At 36.9% G+C, this 23,118-nt stretch overlaps 1 protein-coding gene across 6 annotated transcripts in view; it reads right to left on the bottom strand.

Moving 5' to 3' along the window:
- The window catches only part of LOC115219634 (paired amphipathic helix protein Sin3a), a 193,601-nt gene that overhangs the window by 29,734 nt on the left and 140,749 nt on the right, over positions 1 to 23,118 (bottom strand). For all 6 annotated transcript variants that reach the window (XM_029789790.2, XM_029789788.2, XM_029789789.1 and 3 more), the window contains exons 4-7: positions 22,320 to 22,416; positions 5,060 to 5,250; positions 4,738 to 4,942; positions 1,610 to 1,798 (exon numbers count right to left, since the gene is read on the bottom strand). In XM_029789790.2, coding sequence (XP_029645650.1) covers positions 1,610 to 1,798; positions 4,738 to 4,942; positions 5,060 to 5,250; positions 22,320 to 22,416 — 682 coding nt within the window. The remainder of the gene's footprint in view (positions 1 to 1,609; positions 1,799 to 4,737; positions 4,943 to 5,059; positions 5,251 to 22,319; positions 22,417 to 23,118) is intronic.

Genomic DNA, 23,118 nt, shown 5'->3' on the forward strand with positions numbered 1-23,118 from the left:
GAGAAATAGATTTCTGCACCATAGGATTCCATGTTACAGAACAATTTTCAGGAACACAACACTTCTAAAACACCCAAGATACTTGTACATTATTAATCTTATAAAGATGGAAGTTAATATTGGTAAATTTTGCGGTTGGTATTGAGAGAACCATATAGCCTGGTCTACTGATATGGCTATCACCACTGCTCTATTAATTACCAAGTCATTAAAAATAATTACGTGTGTATAAATTTTCCTCATGTTACAAGTTAGATTTGAAGGTTTTTACAATCTGCATATAAATTTTCTTTCGAGCATAAGACTGTCTAAGTAGTTTGACAGATAAACTGTACCAGACAGCATATTTTTTAATAAAAGAGCATATTACAATAGTTAGGTAAATTGTAATTTGTGCTTTCAACAATCCAAATTGACAACATCATAAACATCTGATATGTGACTATAAACACTAATAACTGCAATGCTAGTTTTCATAACATGTAATAATAATGCCCCCTTTCTTGATCTGAGTATTTTACAAAGGGTGACAAAATTCAATCAGTTTATCCTGGTTTCAACACAAGTTACTTTTCATTTCAGCAGAGACCATAAGGATAGTTTAATTGCACTGGATGCAATTTAATTCACAAGCTCTACAAGTATTCTATTTCATTACCTTGTACTCTTTATCAACTTATTTTTTTTTTCTTATTACTCCAATCATGTTACTAGAAGATACGGAGTTGTGTTAGATCTCAGCAATTTGAGAATTGTGCCTGTTTGACTTTGTAAAATTTTTTTGGAAAATCAATTTCAAGGAATTATACAAAGATTGAGAAAAGCTGTGAAGGCCAGGAGTAATGTGTGGCCAAAAACAATTTATTTCTGCAGTATTTTGAACTCTCATTCTCTTCTGTTGTTTATTTGAAAAACTGTATTGAACCGTTTATTTTTATCTTCCTTTTTGTTGGGTCTTTCTCTCTGTAGTATTTAAAAAAATTTTGTGGACTATATTTGAAACAGTTGTGAAATTGGAGAGAAAAACAGAATACAAAATGATAGCTCCATGAAAAGATTTAACTCTTTAGTATTCAGATTACTCTATCAAATGTCATGTTTACATTGAACTTGACCACAGACAGTACAAAGAGGTTACACTGCAGATTGAGCCAGTTATGCACTTCTCTCTCTCACTCTGGGAAGTGTAACCATAACTCATACAAACTATCTTGATACAAAGTTAATTGTGGAAGCTTGTGGCACCAAAAAGAGTATAGCTGTGGCTGTGTGGTAAGAAGCTTGCTTCCCAACCACATGGCTCTGAGTTTAGTCCCACTGCGTGGCACCTTGGGCAAGTGTCTTCTACTATAGACTTGACCTGACCAAAGCCTTGTGAGTGGATTTGGTAGATGGAAACTGAAAGAAGCCTGTAGTGCGTGTCCCCAGTATCACTTAACAGGTGTTAGTGTGTTTATGTCCTTGTAACTTAGTAGCTTGGTAAAAGACTAATAAGTACCAGGTTTAAGAAAAAATAAGTACTGGGATCGATTCATTCAAAAAATTTTTCAGGGTAGTGCCCCAGCATGGCTGCAGTCTAATGACTGAAACAAGTAAAAAGTAAACGAACCTTGATTTTATTAACATAGTTAATGGCATGGTTAAACTCTACTGGCTGACTTGTTGGTTGACCTTGAGGGTTACTGTGCTGGTTGGTGGTCGGCATGTCTGCACCGACTCTTGAAGATTGGTTCTGAGAATGCTGACTTGTAGCACAGCCATTTGGAGAAGAACCAGGGACATTATTGGTCAAATTTTTCTGAATTGGAATAAAAAAATAAAAAAAAATTATATAAGTCATAACACAATACACTGAGATTTGAAAAAGACAAAAATACAAATGAATTGCATACTAAATCTATACAGCATCATCTGGCTAATGGTAGCAACTTAGATTTAAAATACAATTTAAACTAGGCTTGTAGAAGAAAGATACTTTTGTGTGGGGTGGGAGGAAAGAACAACTGTGTTAAATATTTTTTGATAAAATATGTTAGGGGCTTTTGGTTTTAGTATATAGAGGTACATATGTTGTTCAGTCTTCTAATTATACCTAATGAAGCAGATATATGATCAAAGGTGCCATAGTAATGACCACTATCTTTTTACATATCAGTGACTACATTACTCAGTGTGTCCTAACTTTGTGTGATTTGAGATTTGCTTGCTATATTTTAGCAAGTCAAACCACAACAATACTCACAGTATGCTGACAAGAATCATTTCTCAGACACCTTAATGTCTATTTTGTAGATGTGAAAGTCTTCTCAATCTTAATTTTTTTTTCAAATATAACTGAATCTCTAACACAATCAGTGGTCAGGTATATTTTAAGTAGCTCTCCTCACAACAAAAGTTAAAATATATGACTAAATACATTTGTATGGTGTGCCTCCCCCACCACCACCAAGGGTCAAGTAATGATAGTGGGATGATGTCAGAGGCAAGATAAAGAGGATTGGTAGAAAATTAGGTAAAAAGTCTGATTTTCTGATAAAGGTCTGTGTGAATTGTTACATATTTTCTATCATTTTTTTTCCTTCACATTTTGAAAGTTCAAGTGTGTTAAAGTAGCTAAGATCCAATGTCAACAACAGGATCAAGTGCAAAGGGAGGTGGTAGACTTAATTAAGATAAGACAATAGCAAAACAGAGAAATGGCTAAGTTTGGAGATAGATCAGGTTTGCCTTTTTTACTCATTTTTTTTCTGCTGAATATCTTTCCTTTCAACAGTTGTCTCCAAACTAATTTTAAAATAGACTTTTAGAACAGGTATTGTGTTGCAAAAAAAAAAGAAAAAAAAAAAAAAAAGTCAGACATGTGGGAGATGAGAAGAAATACTAAAAGTATCCAAGAGGTAAGTGGATGTGAGGCTCCTAAAATTCATAAGGTATACACTCACGGAGCGGCTGGCGTTAGGAAGGGCATCCAGCTGTAGAAACATTGCCAGATAAGACCGGAGCCTGGTGCAGCCTTCTGGCTTCCCAGATCCCCGGTCGAACCGTCCAATCCATGCTAGCATGGAGAACAGACGTTAAACGATGATGATGATGATGTATGTGTGTGGGGGGGGGGGGGCAAAAACTTATTCAAAAAGGTACCCTCAAACTGGGGACCCAGACCAAATGCAACAGAATCTGACAGGTCATCTAAGAATTGCCTTCTGCATTAGTGCTTACTTTGGCATGGTTTCTATGGATAGATGCCCTTCCAAATTCCAACCACTCTACATTTGTGTACTGGTTACTTTTTCACACCATCAATACTAGAGGAGTTGCCATGCAGCTTTCACGACTACAAGTCTCCAAGAAGAGTGGCTTTATGCAAGGAGATGAGGAGTTAAAGAGAGAAGGGTCCAGAGTAGAAAAGGCTTCTTGTTGTAGAAAGGCCACACAGTTTTAGAACATATTTTAGAAGACCGGGTGAAGGAGTGATAAGAGAAGAAATAAAAATAGTGGTATGAAGTGTCAAGGTGAACTCTCAAGGTATAATTGAGTTGAAGTGAATTGGGAGGCAGAAGAAGCAGGAGTATGGGTGGGTGGAGGTTACAAGTATGCATGGGAGGGCGAGACAGGGAAGCCCCAAAAAATGAAAAGTAAACTAGACAGATAGGATTTGAACTATGAGTGCAGGGAGTCAGAACAAATACCAAGAGACAATATCAGAACACTGAAAAAAAAAGCTATTTCTAGAGACCAAATAAAATGATACATGTTATCAAAGACAAGATGATGGAATATCTCTACAACTCTGATACATTTTAAATTAAGGATTGACATTTTAAATTTATATAGGAAAAAAATGAATCATTCCTGTAATATATATATATGGCTGGCCTGTAGTTAAAATAGTTTCTTAACAACCACCCATTTAATTAGTATGTGGCATTTTACCGAGAGCTGCACATTAAAAGTTTAACGGACTTAATTTAGAATTTATGTTGAAATACAAACCTAGCTGCCACGATCACCTCACCAAAAACGAGAATCGTTGTATTTGACTTATCTAATACAAGAAACTTTTCACACATTTTTTTATTTTGTGGACTCTCTCGTAAACAGAAAGTAAATGTTCTGCAATTTCTAACTGAACAACCTGCACAAATGATTGGTTTATAATCAAATGTTTGCGCTGCACATTAAACTCCCTCCCTCAAACTGACATTGTCTATACAGGTGCACGGTGTTCCATACATCAGATGTTGAAGTGACACAGCAACACAAAAAGCATTTTGCTCAAGAACATAAGGCACTGCCCAGCCTGGGAACTGAGAGTCCACCTCTAGGCCATATGCCTTCATTATGTGTATGTATGTGTGTGTATGTATGTGTGTGTGTGTGTGCATGCATGTTTGCATTTCTCTGAAAAAAATCAGTGAGATGCAAGCAGTGAAGCCATTTCTCTTAAATTGTTCAATGGTTATGTGCTTCCAAAGATGTAGAATAATAAATAAAATCTCTCATTTGAAAAGCAGATAAGGGTAAGAGATACGAAAGGCATTTGGCTGTACACCAAGATCTTAACCCAACTTATACAAGCATGGAAAAGCAGAGGTAAAAACCAATGAAGAAATTACTTTGCTAAGTATAACATTTTAAATTTAAAAGACAAGTGGACAAACTAAATAAGCAAATGAAGATAAGTGAAGTAGGAATGAATGAAGTTGAAGGAAGGAAAAAACAAGTAGAGTTACTCACTGTATATCCTGGCCCTGGGGTTGATGTTGGTAGAGCACTGTTGGTAATGGAAACAACTTGCTGGTTCGGTTGAGTGACATTTATTTCATTTGCTTGCACCTCTATCTTGTAGCCAGGAGGAAGAAATGTATTAAAACCAACTATTAACTCCGGATGCCCCTTGAACAAGTTTGATACTCGGTTGATCACTCCAGGAGTATCAATGCTAAATAAAAAGACAAGTGTACAATCTAAATAAGTAAATGAATACTTTCCCTTTTGTCTCAAAGTTCAGGAATATCCATTACAAAATTTACAAAGTAAATAAATAAGAACCCCTTACGTTTGAGATTTAAATTCTTTCATGATGTCCAAGAAGTCGTTGTAGACCTGTGGTTGAGTACCAAATTGTAATTTAACTTGGTCCAAGTAGGATAAAGCATCCTCAACCTTGAGCCGTTGGAACTGCTGCTGTTGCTGCTGCTGCTGTTGTTGCTGCTGCTGTTGCCCCTGTATTGGGGTGTTACCATGTGCCTGGATAATATAAAAAAGATTTCAAACAATGAAAATTGGTTGGAGGGAGTGCTGCAAAAGACAATTGTTGTTCATACAGGCATGAAAATTATGTCCATTATATTTCTGTCTGTAATGTGGGAATTAAAGTTGGAATAGTGAAGACTTTTCACATAGAGAGATGCAGTTCCAAGTGTGAATAAAAACTGGGCCCAGACAATTCATGGTGGTACAATCAACTATGTACTATGATACTCATGATAAAAATAAAGGATAACAGTAAATTCTAACCTTGCCACAAGGCCTTACATTTCAGAGTCAATTAGCCCTTTGGTTGTCCAAAGCATTTTCATAAGTTTGTCCTAAACACCCACACTTGTTTTCAGACTTTTAGTTAGCCCTTGCTTTATATGGTCTACATAATATAAAGCTTCCTTTTTGTAAATCCCAGGGAAATATGTCCCATGAGATACACAGGACAGGTAAAGGGTTAAACCAATACCACAACTTGACTGGTATTTATTTTACTGATTTTTGAATGATGAAAAGAAAATTTAATTCTAGCAGTATTTGAACACAAAATAGAAATGGGCCTACCCCAACCTCAAATCAAAATACTGCCATGCATTTTGCCTATGGCTAGTGAGTATGCCATTCACCAACCTCAAGGATAAAACCATTATTATTAAACAACTTGCAACTACTTCAAGCACCAGCAGACAGTACTAAAAGTACAATGAATTAGAAGTGTACAAAATACATTATGTAGTCAAATTATAAATACAGCAGGCAGGTAGTCTCCAGGTTATAATAGGAACTTATTTGTGTATATATTTAGTGACAAATTTGATAAGAGACCATGAACCCCCTTGCCCTCCTCTGGCACAATAATTTAACACACAAGTGTTTCTGGTTTATACATAATAAACAGTGTCAAAGATAAGACATAAGTGAAGCACACAGTTTGAAGATGAACAACAGAAAACAATAACTGTATATTAAAAAATATGAACAAAAAATTTAATTAAAGTTTCTATGTTATATGTAATGACTAACTTTCAAATACAATAAAAATTGAATATTTAGGAGATAGCTGAAATTGTGCAGTGTATATTAAAAAAAATATATTTCATGGATAAACAAATAAGTAAATAAATAAATACAAACTAATGTGCAAATAGGGAACGCATTATAAAAATACAGGTCATCATAAAAGGCAAATTCATTCGGCATCTTCAACAGAGTATAGGAAAATTTTTTACAATTCTAGGCAGAGGAAATAGGCTGTTTTATATGACATCCAAAACTTGTGAAAAAGTGTGGTCAATACTATTATGGAAGAGTTGATTTGTTAAAAGGGTGCGAGGAAATATGGTTGGTTTGAATTAAAGTTGGTAATATACTGCTGTAATTTATTATTTTTGTTTTCGCTGAATCTAGTTACTACCTCACAGTTCTGAGTTCAAAACCTCTCAGAGCTGATTTTGGTTTTCATAAAAAAAAAAAAAAAATACACATTATTTAACCATGATAAAATATCAACTTGGTATAAATTCAACAGACTATATATAAACACTAGCTTTCTTTAAAAACCACATACATTGATATATTTCTGTAATACATCTATACATCTGGTTATCAATCTACCTATATAGTTTTTACATGCTTCACTCACTAAGCTGTGGCACAGTTTAGAAGGATTTACTTGATCAAATCTACTCCAAGTCTACCACTTATTCTTTCAGCCTCTAGTTGCTGAACTGACTATTGCCTATAACCACCACTAAGTTATAGGGAAATAAACAAACCAACACTAGTTGCCAAGTAGTGCATGATAAATTCAAAAACACACACAAAACAGGCTCTCATAAGGCAATGGTTGGTCCAAAGCTATAGTAGAAGACACTTGCCTAATAAAGAGTAGTAGAGTGGGATTGAACCCAGAACCATGTGTTTGAAAAGTGGATTTATAAAAATATTAAATGTAATATTTATTCATACATAATGCACACCACTATTTTTGGGTAATGAAATACCAGAAAATATATACCTTGTCTACAATATACAGTGACTTTTCTTCAAGGTAACCTTTTGGGAAAAGTAGGATAATTAAAATGGAACCGGTGTTAATGGGATATGTAAAAATTAAATTGGCTTTCCTGAATTAGATATCAACAAATAAATAAATCTTTCATAATAGGTGAGTCATGCATTGTTCTCTTTTTATTTTGTATTTTGTTTTCAAAACAGTCTCCAGATTTTTAAATTTTGAATGCCAGAGATTCCACATTAAAATTCATTACATCTTGTCATAAATATATGTAGTTGCTTTGATCTTGCTTAACTCTTATCACAGGACAGCCATACATCTCCATTCATAAATTTCTCTTCTAGAAACTTTCATATAGATAATTATACAGTCTGGCTGTCAGCAATGTTAGCTTAATGAATAAAATATATGTTTTTAATAATGGTGTTCAGATAGGAAAATGGCACTCAATAACAATTGTATCAAATTTTGGCACAAGGCCAGCAATTTTGAGGGGTGGGAGACACATCAATTACACCAACCTCAGCACTTGATTGGTAATTATTTTATCAACCCAGCAGGATGAAAGGCAAATTTGACATCAGCAAAATTTGAACTTAGAATGTAATGAGTCGGAACACATACAGTTAGGCATTTTGTCGGGCAGAGTAATGAATCAGCCAGATGGTTGCCTTAATAATAATAATTGTTTCAAATTTTGGCACAAAGCCAGCAATTCTTGGGGGAGAGGCAAGTCGATCACATCAACCTCAATATTTGGGTGGTATTTTATTAACTCTGAAAGGATGAAAGACAAAGATGATTTTGGTAGAATTTTATCTCTAAGCCTTTTTGTCTGGCATGGTACTGATTCTGTTAGTTCACCACTTTCATAATAATAATAATAATAATAATCTATTTAAAATCATTAACTTAAATAATTTTCATTGCATGTTGCCACACTGAAATTTTTTTTAAAAGCCAACTTTTCTTTTTTCTTCAAAACAATCTTTACTCTTTTACTTGTTTCAGTCATTTGACTGTGGCCATGCTGGAGCACCGCCTTTAGTTGAGCAAATCGACCCCAGGACTTATTCTGTGTAAGCCTAGTACTTATTCTGTCGGTCTCTTTTGCCGAACTACTAAGTTACAGGGACGTAAACACACCAGTATCGGTTTTCAAGCGATGTTGTGGGGACAAACACAAACACACACATATATATGACAGGCTTCTTTCAGTTTCCGTCTACCAAATCCACTCACAAGGCTTTGGTCGGCCCAAGGCTATAATAGAAGACACTTGCCCAAGGTGCCATGCAGTGGGACTGAACCCGGAACCATGTGGTTGGTAAGCAAGCTACTTACCACACAGCCACTCCTGTGCCTTTAGATAACTGTTTTGAACACAAAGCTCCATTTTATAAGTTATTACATCTTGTAGCAGATATTAGACATTGCTTTGGTTTTAATGCACACAAGAAAAGAGTTATAAATTATTCTTCTAAAATAACAATATATATATATATATATTATATATATATATATATACACACATGGGGAGGGGGGTGCCGAAAAGTTCCTGGCTTTGAGTAAAAGAAAACACAGGAGGATCAGTTAATTATGATTTTATTCAACATATTCCCCTCTCAGATTCACATACTTATTGCAGTGGTCCTTCAGTTTTTTGAAGCCCTGTAAAAGAACTTAGAATGTTGAGTCTCCAAACGGGCCTTTTGCGATATCCTTAAAGCCAGGAGCTTTTCAGCAGCCCCTCATACACGCACACACAATTTTACTATGTGTTGTCAATGGAGTTTTAAGCCCCCCCCCTAATATTTATCAATATTTTTTAAGAATTATCATTTGGGATCAGGCAATAGCTTCAAATTTATAATAAAAGAAAAGAAAAAACTAAAGCATTCAATTATGCAATATATTGATATAATTGATCTAAGCTTATTACATAATATATTGACTAAATAGTCATAGCTAGAACACCATTGTGGTATTACCTATTATAGCGGGTTATTGAATGTGTTCTTATAGCAGAGTTTATTTGTATATATAGACAAATTGTGGTATGTAGCAAACATGTATATATAAAAAAAAGTACATTTGTCACTTTACAGTTTCTTTTTTTTTTTTACATTTTACTTCTAATTTTGATATATTAGTAAAATAGTAAACAACTTTGAGCAGTACAATCCTATATGTACATTTATGAAATATAATTATCATTTAAATGATATGGAAAATGGTAATGCACATCCATGATTTTTAGGCTTAAAAATCTGGAAAGTGTACATTACACATGAATAATTACATCTTAAAATCTCAAATTATTATTGCATAATGTCCTTCATTTTTCAGTATAGCTGTAAAAGTCATAAAAGAGAATGATTATATAATATAAGGGTGTGCAGCTTAGAAGTTTGTTCCCAAACTATATGGTTTCAGGTTCAGTTTCATGGTGTGGTACCTTGAACAAGCATCTTCTACTTAGACATGGACCAACCAAACCTTGAGTGGATTGGTAGATGGAGACTGAAAGAAGCTTATCTGTGTATACTAACATACATACATACACACACGTGTGCTTGTGTCTGATAGTTTTGACATCAAACAATAGTCGTAAACGTGTGCCATCATCACTCGAAAGAGTCTCTTGTTTTCAAATTTCTGCGTAAACACATCTGGCCAAAGACAATCTACCTTAACAAATTCTGCCTAACTCACGGATAATCATCATCATCATCGTTTAACATCCGCTTTCCATGCTAGCATGGGTTGGACGGTTCAACTGGGGTCTGGGAAGCCCGAAGGCTGCACCAGGCCAGTCAGATCTGGCAGTGTTTCTACAGCTGGATGCCCTTCCTAACGCTAACCACTCTGTGAGTGTAGTGGGTGCTTTTTATGTGCCACCGACACAGGTGCCAGACAAGGCTGGCGAACGGTCACGCTCGGATGGTGTTTGTTATGTGCCCACAGCACGGAGGCCAGTCGATAAGTGGATGCTAAACAATGATAAATATGTAAACAGTATTAAAATTGAAATAAAATACTTGGTTACTAATATAATTTTTTGACTGTTGTTTTGGGTGTCATTATGAATGAATAAGTTAAAATGAAAACTTCTGACTAGTTACTTTAGCTACCCTCTGCAGATGACAAAAATCTCTTATCAAATTTTCTCTATCTTTAGGCCTTTAGCATTCTGATTATTCAATTTATTCACATTGTTTTGCATTGACCATGTACTCTTACTCTTTTTACTTTTTTACTTGTTTCAGTCATTTGACTGCGGCCATGCTGGAGCACCGCCTTTAGTCGAGCAAATCGACCCCGGGACTTATTCTTTGTAAGCCCAGTACTTATTCTATCGGTCTCTTTTTGCCGAACCGCTAAGTGACGGGGACGTAAACACACCAGCATCGGTTGTCAAGCAATGCTAGGGGAACAAACACAGACACACAAACACACACATACATATATATATATATATTATATATATATATATATATATACGACAGGCTTCTTTCAGTTTCCGTCTACCAAATCCACTCACAAGGCATTGGTCGGCCCGGGGCTATAGCAGAAGACACTTGCCCAAGGTGCCACGCAGTGGGACTGAACCCGGAACCATGAGGTTGGTTAGCAAGCTACTTACCACACAGCCACTCCTGCGCCTATGTAGCTTCATGATTATGATGATTGGTTGTTTATTTTAAAATGACATGGTTGGATAGGTGTGACAGGTGGATGTAGCCAGTTTAAATATAAAGTAGGTAGAATATTTGGGCTGGATATGATTGGTTTAAATGCTAAAGGATTAAATCATATCAATAATAGCATCACATATGGCTTGAGTACTGGACTACACGTTCATAATATGTAAGTTCTTTTATCCTGTTGCTGATACTCAGTAGAAACATCATGACCTCGTAAACAATGACAACACTATAAAACTGACAAATGATTCATTAGCTTTTAAGGCAGTTTAAGTCCAACTCCTTCTGAGGGACTTAGATGGGATCGAAATTTTGTTTCTGGTTATGGGCCCTTATAAGATTGATGGTGTTCACATACCCACTCTTTGTCAAACCTTTCCATGTCCATACATTCACCATTAAGTAGACATTACCCACAACTTGCCATTCTTTGTTAAACCTTCCTTCTGATGCACATCCGTTCTAGGTCGATATTTCCTATGGCTGTTGACTTTTCCCTTAATCCTTTAGCATTCATGTTACTCTGTCAGACGCAATGCTTATTTATTTACATTGTTTTCAATTAAGCATTCATTATCCAGTAACTTAGAAATTTCACTGACGTGACTTTACTTTTAGGATGACATTGTAAGGTAGGTGTGAGCGGTTGGGTCTGGTTGGTTTAAATGCTAAACAGTTAAACCACAAGCTGTCAATCTCAGAAAAGCAATGTTCTTCAATCCAACAAGTGAAGACAGCTAAAATGGTGGCTGAATAATTCCCAGATTGGCTACATTTATACCATAGCTGTATGAAGATGGGGTGAGGGTCATTTTATCAACGATGATAGAATTAAGTTCCTACATAATTTTATTGATTGGTTAACATGTAAACATGAGCAATGTTGGAAAAAACTGGATTTATACAATAATATTCTATCTATACTGGTTTCCCCTGCACTACAAGACATACACATATGTAATTACAGAATGTGCTGATGAGTAGGAGTGATAATAGGTAAACATAGATAATATACAGGAGTTGGACAAAATAATGGAAACACCTAGCATCATAGCATCATAATTTTCAAATATCTATAAAACCATCAAAAGCTTTATTTTTATGTTTTTTTATTTATTATTAGTGTTGCTTAACATGTTTTGCTAAAACTGCTGTTTCTTTTCAAATATCATCAGAAAAAGGTAATTAAAATTCATTAAAATGACAGATCTATTGGACTTTCCAAAAGGTCAAATTGTTGGTGTTCGTATGGCAAGCGCTAGTGTAATGAAAACAGCTGAAATGTTTGGTGTATCAAGAAGTACTGTCTTGAAAGTAATGACAACCTTTGAGAAAGAGGGAAAAACCTCCTCGTTGAAACAAAACTCTGGAAGAAAACCAAAACTTTCAGACAGGGACCGTCAGACTCCTACACGAATTGTTAGAAAGGATCACAAAAGTCCAGCTCCCAAAATTACTGCACCTCAAGAACCCAGCTTCCACAAAAACTGTTTCATGGGAGGGCTGCAATCAGAAAACCACTACTTTCAAAAACAAACATTACAAAGCGTTTAGAGTGGAGTAAAATTCTACAGAATTAGTTCCAGAGCAGTGGAAGAACGTTATTTTCTTGCACGAGTAATCCTTTACCTTATTTCCAACCACCGGCCGAATATACATGTGAAGACAGCCAAACGAAGCATTTGACCCAGACTGCCTTCTTCCAAATGTTAAACATGGAGGAGGCTATATCTTGGAAATTCGCAGGCCCAATGGTTTCCCTTCATTGCAGAATTAATAGTCAAGACTATTTAAGCATTTTATCTGATCAAATTCATCCTATGGTTGCGGAACTGTTTCTAGAGGGAAACGCAATCTTTTAGGATGATAATGCACCAATTCACACAGCTAAAGTTGTTACTGAATGGCACAAGGAACATTCTAGTGAAGTTGAACATCTTATCTCGCTACCAGAGTCCCCAGATCTCAATATTATGGAACAATTATGGTGCATTTTAGAAAAACAAATAAGGGGTCGATATCTTCCACCATCATCACTACAAGAACTGAAGACTGTTTTAGCTGAAGAATGGACAGAAATTCCCTTGGAAACAATTCAAACTTCGTACGAGTCCATACCTCGTAGAATTCAAGCTGTCCTAACCCATTTTTAAATAAATTTGTTTGAAACTAGAATTTGTGAGTGGCTTGTACCCAGAGGCAATATGTACTGACGGGAAATAAATCCTCCCAAATGCCTGGAAAGTCCCCTCAACAAAGCACTTGACAGTATTTGCTATCTGCATGATAGCAACTTGTAGTCGGGGTATTCTGAAAGCATAGTAGCCAGAGTAAGAATGAGTTGGAAAAAGTTTAGTGTTATTATTTCTGCCGGCAATAATGGGTTTCTCTAACAAAGTGAAGGGCAGATTGTCTGATGCTAATTTACAATTATTTTGTCCAACAGAAGACCACAAAAGGAAGAGAAAGACAAACAGTTCAGGAAACAGAAGGGAACCATCAACAGGATTCAAAATTAGCTTGTCAAGTGCTTACTACCATCCTACAGCCCCCACCTCTCTCTCTCTGCATGTATGTATATATATATATATATTTTTCACCAGGATTCAGTCCTCAACCCTCTTGCTTATTATTGTCCTCTAGGATTGAAGTTTTCTGGATCACTAAGGAGGGTACTAGAAAGAATTGAGATGTCACACTGAAAAGAAGATTATGAAGAATTATAACGATACACTCGCTCTTACACTATGTTGATGACCTACTTCTTATAAGAGAATCTGTAGGAGATTCAGATATGGAGTCAGAACCTGGAAGCAAAAGCTCTCAAAGCAAACTTAATAAAAACTAAAGTTTGAATAAGTAGGACAAGATACAAAACAAAGCTGGCATCAGAGAAATGGCTTGCAATATGCAGAAAAGGAGTTAGCGAAAATTCTATATGGTGTGCTCAATATAAACAATGAACATACAGGTAGGCTAACAGAGAAAACTAGAATTTGTGAGTGGCTTGTACCCAGAGGCAATATGTACTGACGGGAAATAAATCCTCCCAAATGCCTGGAAAGTCCCCTCAACAAAGCACTTGACAGTATTTGCTATCTGCATGATAGCAACTTGTAGTCGGGGTATTCTGAAAGCATAGTAGCCAGAGTAAGAATGAGTTGGAAAAAGTTTAGTGTTATTATTTCTGCCGGCAATAATGGGTTTCTCTAACAAAGTGAAGGGCAGATTGTCTGATGCTAATTTACAAATAGCATGCTTACCAGATGTGTAGTGTTAATGTGAATGACAGAGGGAAAGAAAGTTGAATATAAGAGGAAACAGATGTAGTATGTTAAGAGAGGAGACTGTGTTGGACATGAGATGTGTAGAGAAAAGCTACTGTATAAAGAAATGTTGCAGACTTGCCTCAAAATGTTGCATGAATGAAAGAGATGAGAAGGACTATAACAACTGGTGACATACTGTGCAGGATAAAGCAAGACAACCCATACGAGCATGAAGAAATATGCAATAAAATAATGATGGAGGCTGGGCTCTCTTTCTCTTTTACTTGTTTCAGTCATTTGACTGCAGCCATGCTGGAGCACCACCTTTAATCGAGCAACTCGACCCCAGGACTTATTCTATCGGTCTCTTTTGCCGAACCGCTAAGTGACGGGGACATAAACACACCAGCATCAGTTGTCAAACAATGCTAGGGGGACAAACACAGACACACACACACACATATATATACATATATACGACGGGCTTCTTTCAGTTTCCGTCTACCAAATCCACTCACAAGGCTTTGGTCGGCCCGAGGCTATAGTAGAAGACACTTGCCCAAGGTGCCACGCAGTGGGACCGAACCCGGAACCATGTGGTTGGTAAGCAAGCTACTTACCACACAGCCACTACTGCGCCTATATTATATCTGTCTACTTTTTGCTAATCTTGTACCTGCTTAGTCCCCATCAACTGTCTCTCTTGCCTATTTGGTACCCTCTTGCTTATAGCCCCCACACCTGTTTGCTGCACTATGCCATCTGTACACTGAGAGAATATTTTAGCTCTGGTCACTTACAAATCTGCTCCACCCCTTTGTAACATCAACTCTTGTTGATATCTCACTATTGGTATACTGATTACCCGCCACTTGTGCTCCTCACCACCAGCTAATATCACCCTCCATACGTCTTGTAACTTACTCTCCCTTCATTTCCTCAGGCCATTCATTTTTGATAACACCAAACCACCACATTCTTTTATTTCTAACCATTTACACAACTATTCATCTCCCCACCCTGCTTTTACGGTCTCTCTCTCCTCCATACAGTTACTCCAGTCACTGGGTACCTCTTTCATAGTCAGCTCCCCTTTTCTGGCTCACCTTAGTTCATCTATTGTCTTCTTTTTTCACCCAAACTATTGATCACACTATCCAGAAAAAGACTAAACAGTGAGAACCCTTTTGTCTCATAGGATACAATGCTATCTCAGGAGCATTAGTACAGTGACAAGATTCATTGAAGAAGCTCCATCAAGGACATGACAATCTTTCTAATGAGGTGCTATGATAAAATGCACCTACTATCCTTTGTCTTCAGTGTTAAGGACATCCAGCCATAGGATGCCAAAATAGAACATACTCTAACTCAAAGCCTCTTCATTCACTCCACCACCAAATCTTGGACTATATCACTTCTCATTTTGTGAATAATCTATGCCACTTCACCAACTTCAGAAGTTATTATCCTCAGTGATTTCAATGTTTATAGTGGTCTGGTGGGTTCTGCATGGACGTTCCCTAATGATTGATAACCTCTAAATCTCTAAATGCTATCCTGGAGTTGAACTTCATTGTGGAAACAGAAAGGAAGTCAATCAAACTGGTGGGGATGTGGAGCAGAAGACCCAGTTATTACTTATGTAAGAGTAAGAACTAATTGAGAACATCCTGTCACAAGATTGGGGTGGGAGTGGGAATGCAGTGGTGGAGGGAACAACAACAACAGCAAGAATCTGAGGTGAAGACTGTGGTTGCTGCAGAGACTGAAGAAAGGTAGGAAATTGCAAAGAACAGTATAAGAAGAGGGGGATGGAGAAGTCCAGAATAAAAAAAGAAAAGAAAAGAAAAGAAAAAGCTGAAAGTCCTTCAAGAAGAGGTATTCACCATTCTGAGTGCAGGCATGAAAGCTAAAAGAGAACAAGCCACATGTTGTAATGAAGGAAGTGACAGGGTTTCAATACCAGAAGTACCCAAATAATAAATAGCTGGTTGGTGAAGATCACATCAATAGTCCATTTACAGTCAAGAACAAGAGTGCTTAAGGATAATTCCAGATGATCCAGTTTGCAGAAGGTGTTTTACCCTTGTTTATTTTTCCATACAAATGTTTACACCTGTGTCAATACACGGTGCTAGGTTTTTGCCTCAATCCTATGTATCATATGTATGTGTTCATTCCCTCATTTTGTAACCTCTTTGTATTGAATGCATTAGTATTAATGACCAATGGAAGACTACTACTACTGCTACTGCTACTACTAATGGGTGGCAACTTGGCAGAATTGTTAGGGCAGTGGAAAATGCACTTTATGCTGTTTGTTCTGGCACTTTACGTTGAGTTCAACCTTTCCTGACAATTTTGACCAATGCTCTTTCCTCAGAATTGCTGGCTTTGTATCTAAATCCTTACTAATAAGGTTGAAAGCTGGTAGCCTTGTTTGCTTAACATGTCAAACAAAATGCCCAGCAGCATTTCCTCTACTTCTATGTTCTGAGTTCACATTCCACTAAGATTAACTTTGCCTTTCATGTTTCTGAGGTTGACGAAATATGTACCAGCTGAGCAGTGGAGTTGATGTATCAACTCCCATCTCTTTGCTGGCTTTGTGCCAAAATTAGAAAGACTACTACTACTGCTACTGCTGCTGCTGCTAATACTACAGGCAGTGGCCTGGCAAAATCGTTAGCACAGAGAGAATGCAAAGAGCCATTTCTTCTGGATTCAAATTCCACCAGAGTTAACTTTGGCTTTTATCCATTGAGGGTAGTTAGAATGAGTACCAGTTGAGCATTAGATCGATATAATTGATCAGCTGCCCCCACCAATTTCAAGCCTTGTCCCTTTCTTGGAAAGAAATATTATTAATATCATTAGTATTAATAAACAGCACCTGTGTCGGTGGCACATAAAAAACACCATCCAAGCGTGGCCGTCTGCCAGCCTCGTCTGGCACCTGTGTCGGTGGCACATAAAAAACACCATCCAAGCGTGGCCGTCTGCCAGCCTCGTCTGGCACCTGTGTCGGTGGCACATAAAAAACACCATCCGAGCGTGGCCGTTCGCCAGCCTCGTCTGGCACCTGTGTCGGTGGCACATAAAATCACCCACTACACTCTCGGAGTGGTTGGTGTTAGGAAGGGCATCCAGCTGTAGAAACACTGCCAGATCTGACTGGACTGGTGCAGCCTTCGGGCTCCCCAGACCCCAGTTGAACCATCCAACCCATGCTAGCATGGAAAGCGGACGTTAAACGATGATGATGATGATGAATAACCACAACTGAACAACCAGCTGATACATTATACTTATCTAAAAAAATCTCCCCTTCTTAGAGGAGGTAAACACTGCAGATGTTTATACTTTACATGTTCTCAGAACATCTGATGTGTTGTTTATTTGTAAACTTTTCCTTTGCAATTTTAACTAGACATCTTACTTCACACAGAGATATCATGTGACAGTAGCATTGCTCACAATCACCACAAGCCACAGCTTCTTGACATCCCCTTTCTTGAGACTGTTTCAAGGCTGAACCAGCTGGCAGTCTCCACGTTTCCATATACATCACAAAACTTAAATGGACAAAGCCATTTTTAAAAAAATTGCCTTATTTGTTTTCCTACTTGCCTCAATGCAGTAAATCAATATCCAGCACTGTCTGCAGCTGTGAACTCAAAAGGGTTAACCCATTGATTCTGTTATTTACATGTCCTAAGACAAAATGTAGGAGAAAGTAAGTTTCCTTTCCATCCAGCACCCAACTAAACCCCACGATTTTATAATCCACTAACTCCTAAATGTTTTACCAAAAAAAACTGGTGTCTCTTTTACTCATTTCAGTCATTTGACTGGGAGCACCGCCTTTATAGTCAAGCAAATCGACCCCAGAGCTTATGCTTTGTAAGCCTAGTACTTATTCTATTGGCCTCTTTTGCTGAACCGCTTAAGTCATGGGGACATAAACACACCAGCATCGGTTATCAAGTGATGCTGGGGGGGGGGGACAAACAGACATATATATATATATATACACATATATATGACGAGCTTCTTTCAGTTTCTGTCTACCAAATCCACTCACAAGGCTTTGGTCGGCCCGAGGCTATAGTAGAAGACATTTGCCCAAGGTGCCATGCAGTGGGACTGAACCCGGGACCATGTGGTTGGCAAGCAAGCTACTTACCACACAGCCGCTCCTGTCATTTCCAAAAGAGATAAACATTAAGGCTATACATTTGAGTAGTAAAATAAGACTAGGTGTTTCACTTTATTCAATGTTATTGAAATTTACTTAACATACACAAACTCTACCTACCAACTCAAATGCTAAATCAGACAGCTAAGCCAAGTCAGCAAGAGAACCACTATACAATCTGATAGAAACAGCCTCAAATGAAACACTACAATCTTAACCTTTTCGTTATCATATTTCTGCTGAAATAAACTTTGTTTCAATTAATTTATTTTTAAATAATGAAGAATTTAGAAAAATTACTTTTGTCATTACCAAGCCGGTGTTTGGAACACAAATGAAACATGAAATTTTGATGGAAAATTTTAATTACTTTGAAATAGGAAGTTTGTATCACAGAAGTAACGGCAGCATCTAATGGGTTGGTATAAAAAGGCAAGACACATTGGACAGTGAGGCTCCTAATATACAGAAGATAAGATTGTCAGATTGAATATGTTTGATCATATGTCTATTTAAGGAAGACTGACCTGGAGCTAAACAACAACAAAAATCTGGTTTCATAAAGGACTTGTATCTTTGTATTTCCTATCAATAAAAACTAATTAACATTTATCATTATCACTTGACACCACATGATAATTACAGCTACTAAATAAAACAACCTTCTCTACACATGCCATCTCCCCTTTGCTTTTTGTAGTTACTTCAGAGATCTTTGTTGGCCTTATGCCACTTCCAGTCTGCAGCCCACCTACTAAATACTCCGCCTAATTCTCCCTCTTCAGAATGTTGGCCCTTTGGAGTTGCCTTTCTGGACATGTTTTGCCCACAGCTGTCAACTTACATCACAGCTCAAAATGAAAGTTAATAGTGTCAATCTCATTGGTCTCAGAAGGCCTACAAATGTCATGGACGTATACAGCTCCTTCTTTCAGAAACATAAGCAAACATCCAACATATATTACAGATAGTCATTCACTATTACAACAATGAAACAAAGTTCCCTGGTTAGATCCTTCTCACTAATTCTCTGACCTTCTTTAATCAAACTAATTAATCTGAAATATTTAACTGAGTATACTGACCTTAAAAATGTTAACATCTCAAAATCATATCTAATATAGCTAATCAATGAAAACAACACCCTGATACCCAAATGTGACCCCTTCACTACTCAGCACATGCTACACACCTCAATCATCATCATTATTCGACCGTGGTCGAGAAAATGGAATTTACCATGCTACGCCAGACTTCACGGTCCATCATAGCATTACGGAGGTCCTGTTGCTGGATGCCTGTATCCCTGGAGATTACATCAGGGTAGGAGAGTGTGTGCCCTCTGGTGTTGCGAGTAGATGGCTTCCAGAGGAGAAGAGTAGAAATTGCCTCATTTTCAGCTCTACAACAATGTCCAGCAAACTGGATTCTCCTACCTCAAACATGTTGACAAAAGCAAAGATGTTGGCTCTGACATGTGAATCATCTGACTAAACTACCGGCCTAGAGACAGGATCCATCCAACACTAACTACCTACATCAGAAATATTCGGACATTGATGACTAACTCAGTGTCACCTCTAACTACTTAGTATTTGCACCAACAAGTTCAAATACTATAGTTCTCACTTAATCATTCCAGTGCTTTAAAAAAATTGAAGGACACACCAGATAATATAGTTCTAGGATACAGCATGTCTGAAAAAAAAAATCCCACAAAAACAAAAACAAACACGTTTTACCATAAGTTTACCCAGCCAGGGCTGATCTGGGCCTAAGTCACAACAATAATATACATTTGTTAACAATATGCACTTTGCACTATTGTTCTTAAACATAATATAAACACCCACTTGTCAGGATTACATACAATCTTTAATCCTTTTGATACCACACTTGGTTCTACAACATGAACTCCCTGTTTAAAAGTGATCATAATTCAAACTTTCCATCAAAATTCGATGCTAATTCATGTTCCAGTCACCAGCTTAATAATGACAAAGTTATTACAATAAATTCTTTATTATTTTCCAGATAAATTAATTGGAACAAAGACTGTGTATTTCATCAAAAATATGGTAACAAGGATTAAACAACTGTTTTGAAATGCTCTGTATCAATATCATCACATGCTTCCTTTTGCAACCTGATATGGTATGGATGTGGATGAAATAATTAGTGTTGGGAAAAAATGTCCAGCAGTATTGGTTTACATTCTAAGTTTAAATACTGACGCAGTTGATTTTGTTTTTTTATCTACCTGGGGTTGATACAATAAGTAGTCAACACAAAGTGTGAGTTTAAGCCACTTTACTCCTCCTCGTGATCAGGTGAAACCATAACCATTTTAAGACTAATCTGTACAATAGAGATGACTGAGTGAGTGAGATTTGGTGTTCCTTGCATTCTAATAGAAACAAACAGCCCTTACTTTTAAGAACAGAGATAGTTGTATAAAGGCATATTAGACAGAAAGTAGCTTAGAATGAAGGTGCTGGGAATATGGGGGAATCAGAGCACAAGGAAAAGTGGCTGATAACTAATATGAAGAAATTATCATCACCATAACATGTGGGTTGAACAGATCTGAAACATGGTATAATACTAGCATTTCTAATTCAATGTTATTGCATCTGCCAAACACTGGCTCTATTAGAAATTACCTCAGAACCATACATGGGTCTTCCTCTGCCACAGGTTAGGAAGGTTCAGTGAAAGGTTAATCACGAAATCCCTAATGTAAACACAGTGGCCTTCCTGCTTCAACAACAACAGCAGCAGTAGCTGCTGTAACCACCAACACAACAAAGGTGCCTATTCAAAATATATTCCACCTTAAACATACTCAATACAAGTACATTCTGTAATCCTCCTGTTACAGCTAATCTAATAATACTAAAAACATGGCACAATTCTTATCCTTTCTTTAATAACTGCACTTTGAAAAATCCCTTGTTATTCCAATTTTGCCCAAAACTACTGGTTTGCAATAAACAGTTGAAACTAAGTACCAAACATATTTAACCTCAAGCAATTATTATAGATTCTTAATTAAGAACTGAAAAGCTAGGACCACTGCCTCTCTTCATTAGAATTACAAAGAAGGGAAATAACTTTGGAGACAAAACATTGAATGTTTTACACTGAAAACAACCATTTTCGCAAGATATCAAAAGAATCAGTGTCTCCAAAAAATACAAATGAATCTGATTACACACAGAAATGCTTATATATTATACTTAACACATTGTCACTATATTTCTGATAATGAGGTTGTTTGTGTGTTTCAGTTCATTTCCAGTATAATAAGGACTTGGGAAAAGTGAAAAAATATCCGTAACTTTACATACTATGAGTATATATTGCGCGAGTGTTGAGCAACCAAAATCTCGTGATTTTCATTCAGGTTGTGATTGGTTTTAAGTATAAACATTTTAATATGTCATTTTAATTTTCTTGCAAAATGTATAACCACCAAAATACTATAATCCATATGAAATTGTTAATACAGAAAATACATATTTGCACTAGTTTTAAGTTTGAATTGCAAAGGTGCATTACCACAGTCTATTCAGCTGTAAATGAGGACCAGCCAGATACTGATGCAGCTCTCTCTTTCCCCCATGCTGACACATCTTCAATGTTCTGCTAGGTCAAGAACGAGTGCCATGACTGTGTCTGTATTGCTTTGCAACTACATAGGTACGTAAACAATTAGCAAAAGAGCTGTACAAATTATCAGGTCACACTCATTTGTGAGTGACAGCTAAGCTTCCCACCACCTTCACTTAGTTGCCTGATGGCCTTCAAAAAAATAACATGAACATCACACACATAGACACATGATTGCAGCAATGATTTACCTGTTGTTGGCTCGGGGGTACATTGGCTGAGAGATGTCCTGTCTGTTGTACTCCATGGTGACTATGATGTGGTGTGTGATGGTTACTCGGGTTCACCCTGTGTACAAACAAAAGAGAATGTATTGAGTCTGGAATCTCATTAAAATTTCAGAAAAGTTTTTAAACTTAGTTTTAACAAGTTCTATATGAGATTTTGCCTTTCATCCTTTCAGGAGGTTCATAAATAAAGTACCAGCTAAGAGTGGTGGATGGGCAGAAAAGTAAGAGCATCATATGCAATATCTACATTTATCTGTTTGGTTATTCACATTATGATGGCAATACTTGCAACGATACTGACACCAAGTGGTATAGATCCTTGCCTTTTCCCCCCACAACAAACAACATTGGTGATGTGGACAAGGTATGTGTGGGTAAGCTGCTGGAAAAAAAAATTGCACCTTCAACAAGAACTTTCCAGGGAAAGATCCAAAGACTCATATGACATACAGAGTCCTAGATCTACAACATAAAGTAATGGTAAATTTATATAGACCAGAGAACTAATGAACAAGTTGGTCTATTATCAATACCATGTTGTCCACCACCAACTAGATACGTTGTCGTTCAGTGCTGAATTCAGCACCTCATCTCCATCAGAAAAAAATGATAAGTGTAACAGCCAACTGAATTATTACAGGTTAGGGAGTATATTTTAGCTGCCTGGCCCCAGCTTTACTCTATGAGTCTTTAATTCAGAAATAGATTAGCTTTATAATACAGCAACAAACAAACATAAATGATATATAGATTAAGGGCC

This window comes from Octopus sinensis, linkage group LG15, assembly GCF_006345805.1.
Source record: "Octopus sinensis linkage group LG15, ASM634580v1, whole genome shotgun sequence".
NCBI lineage: Eukaryota > Metazoa > Mollusca > Cephalopoda > Octopoda > Octopodidae > Octopus > Octopus sinensis.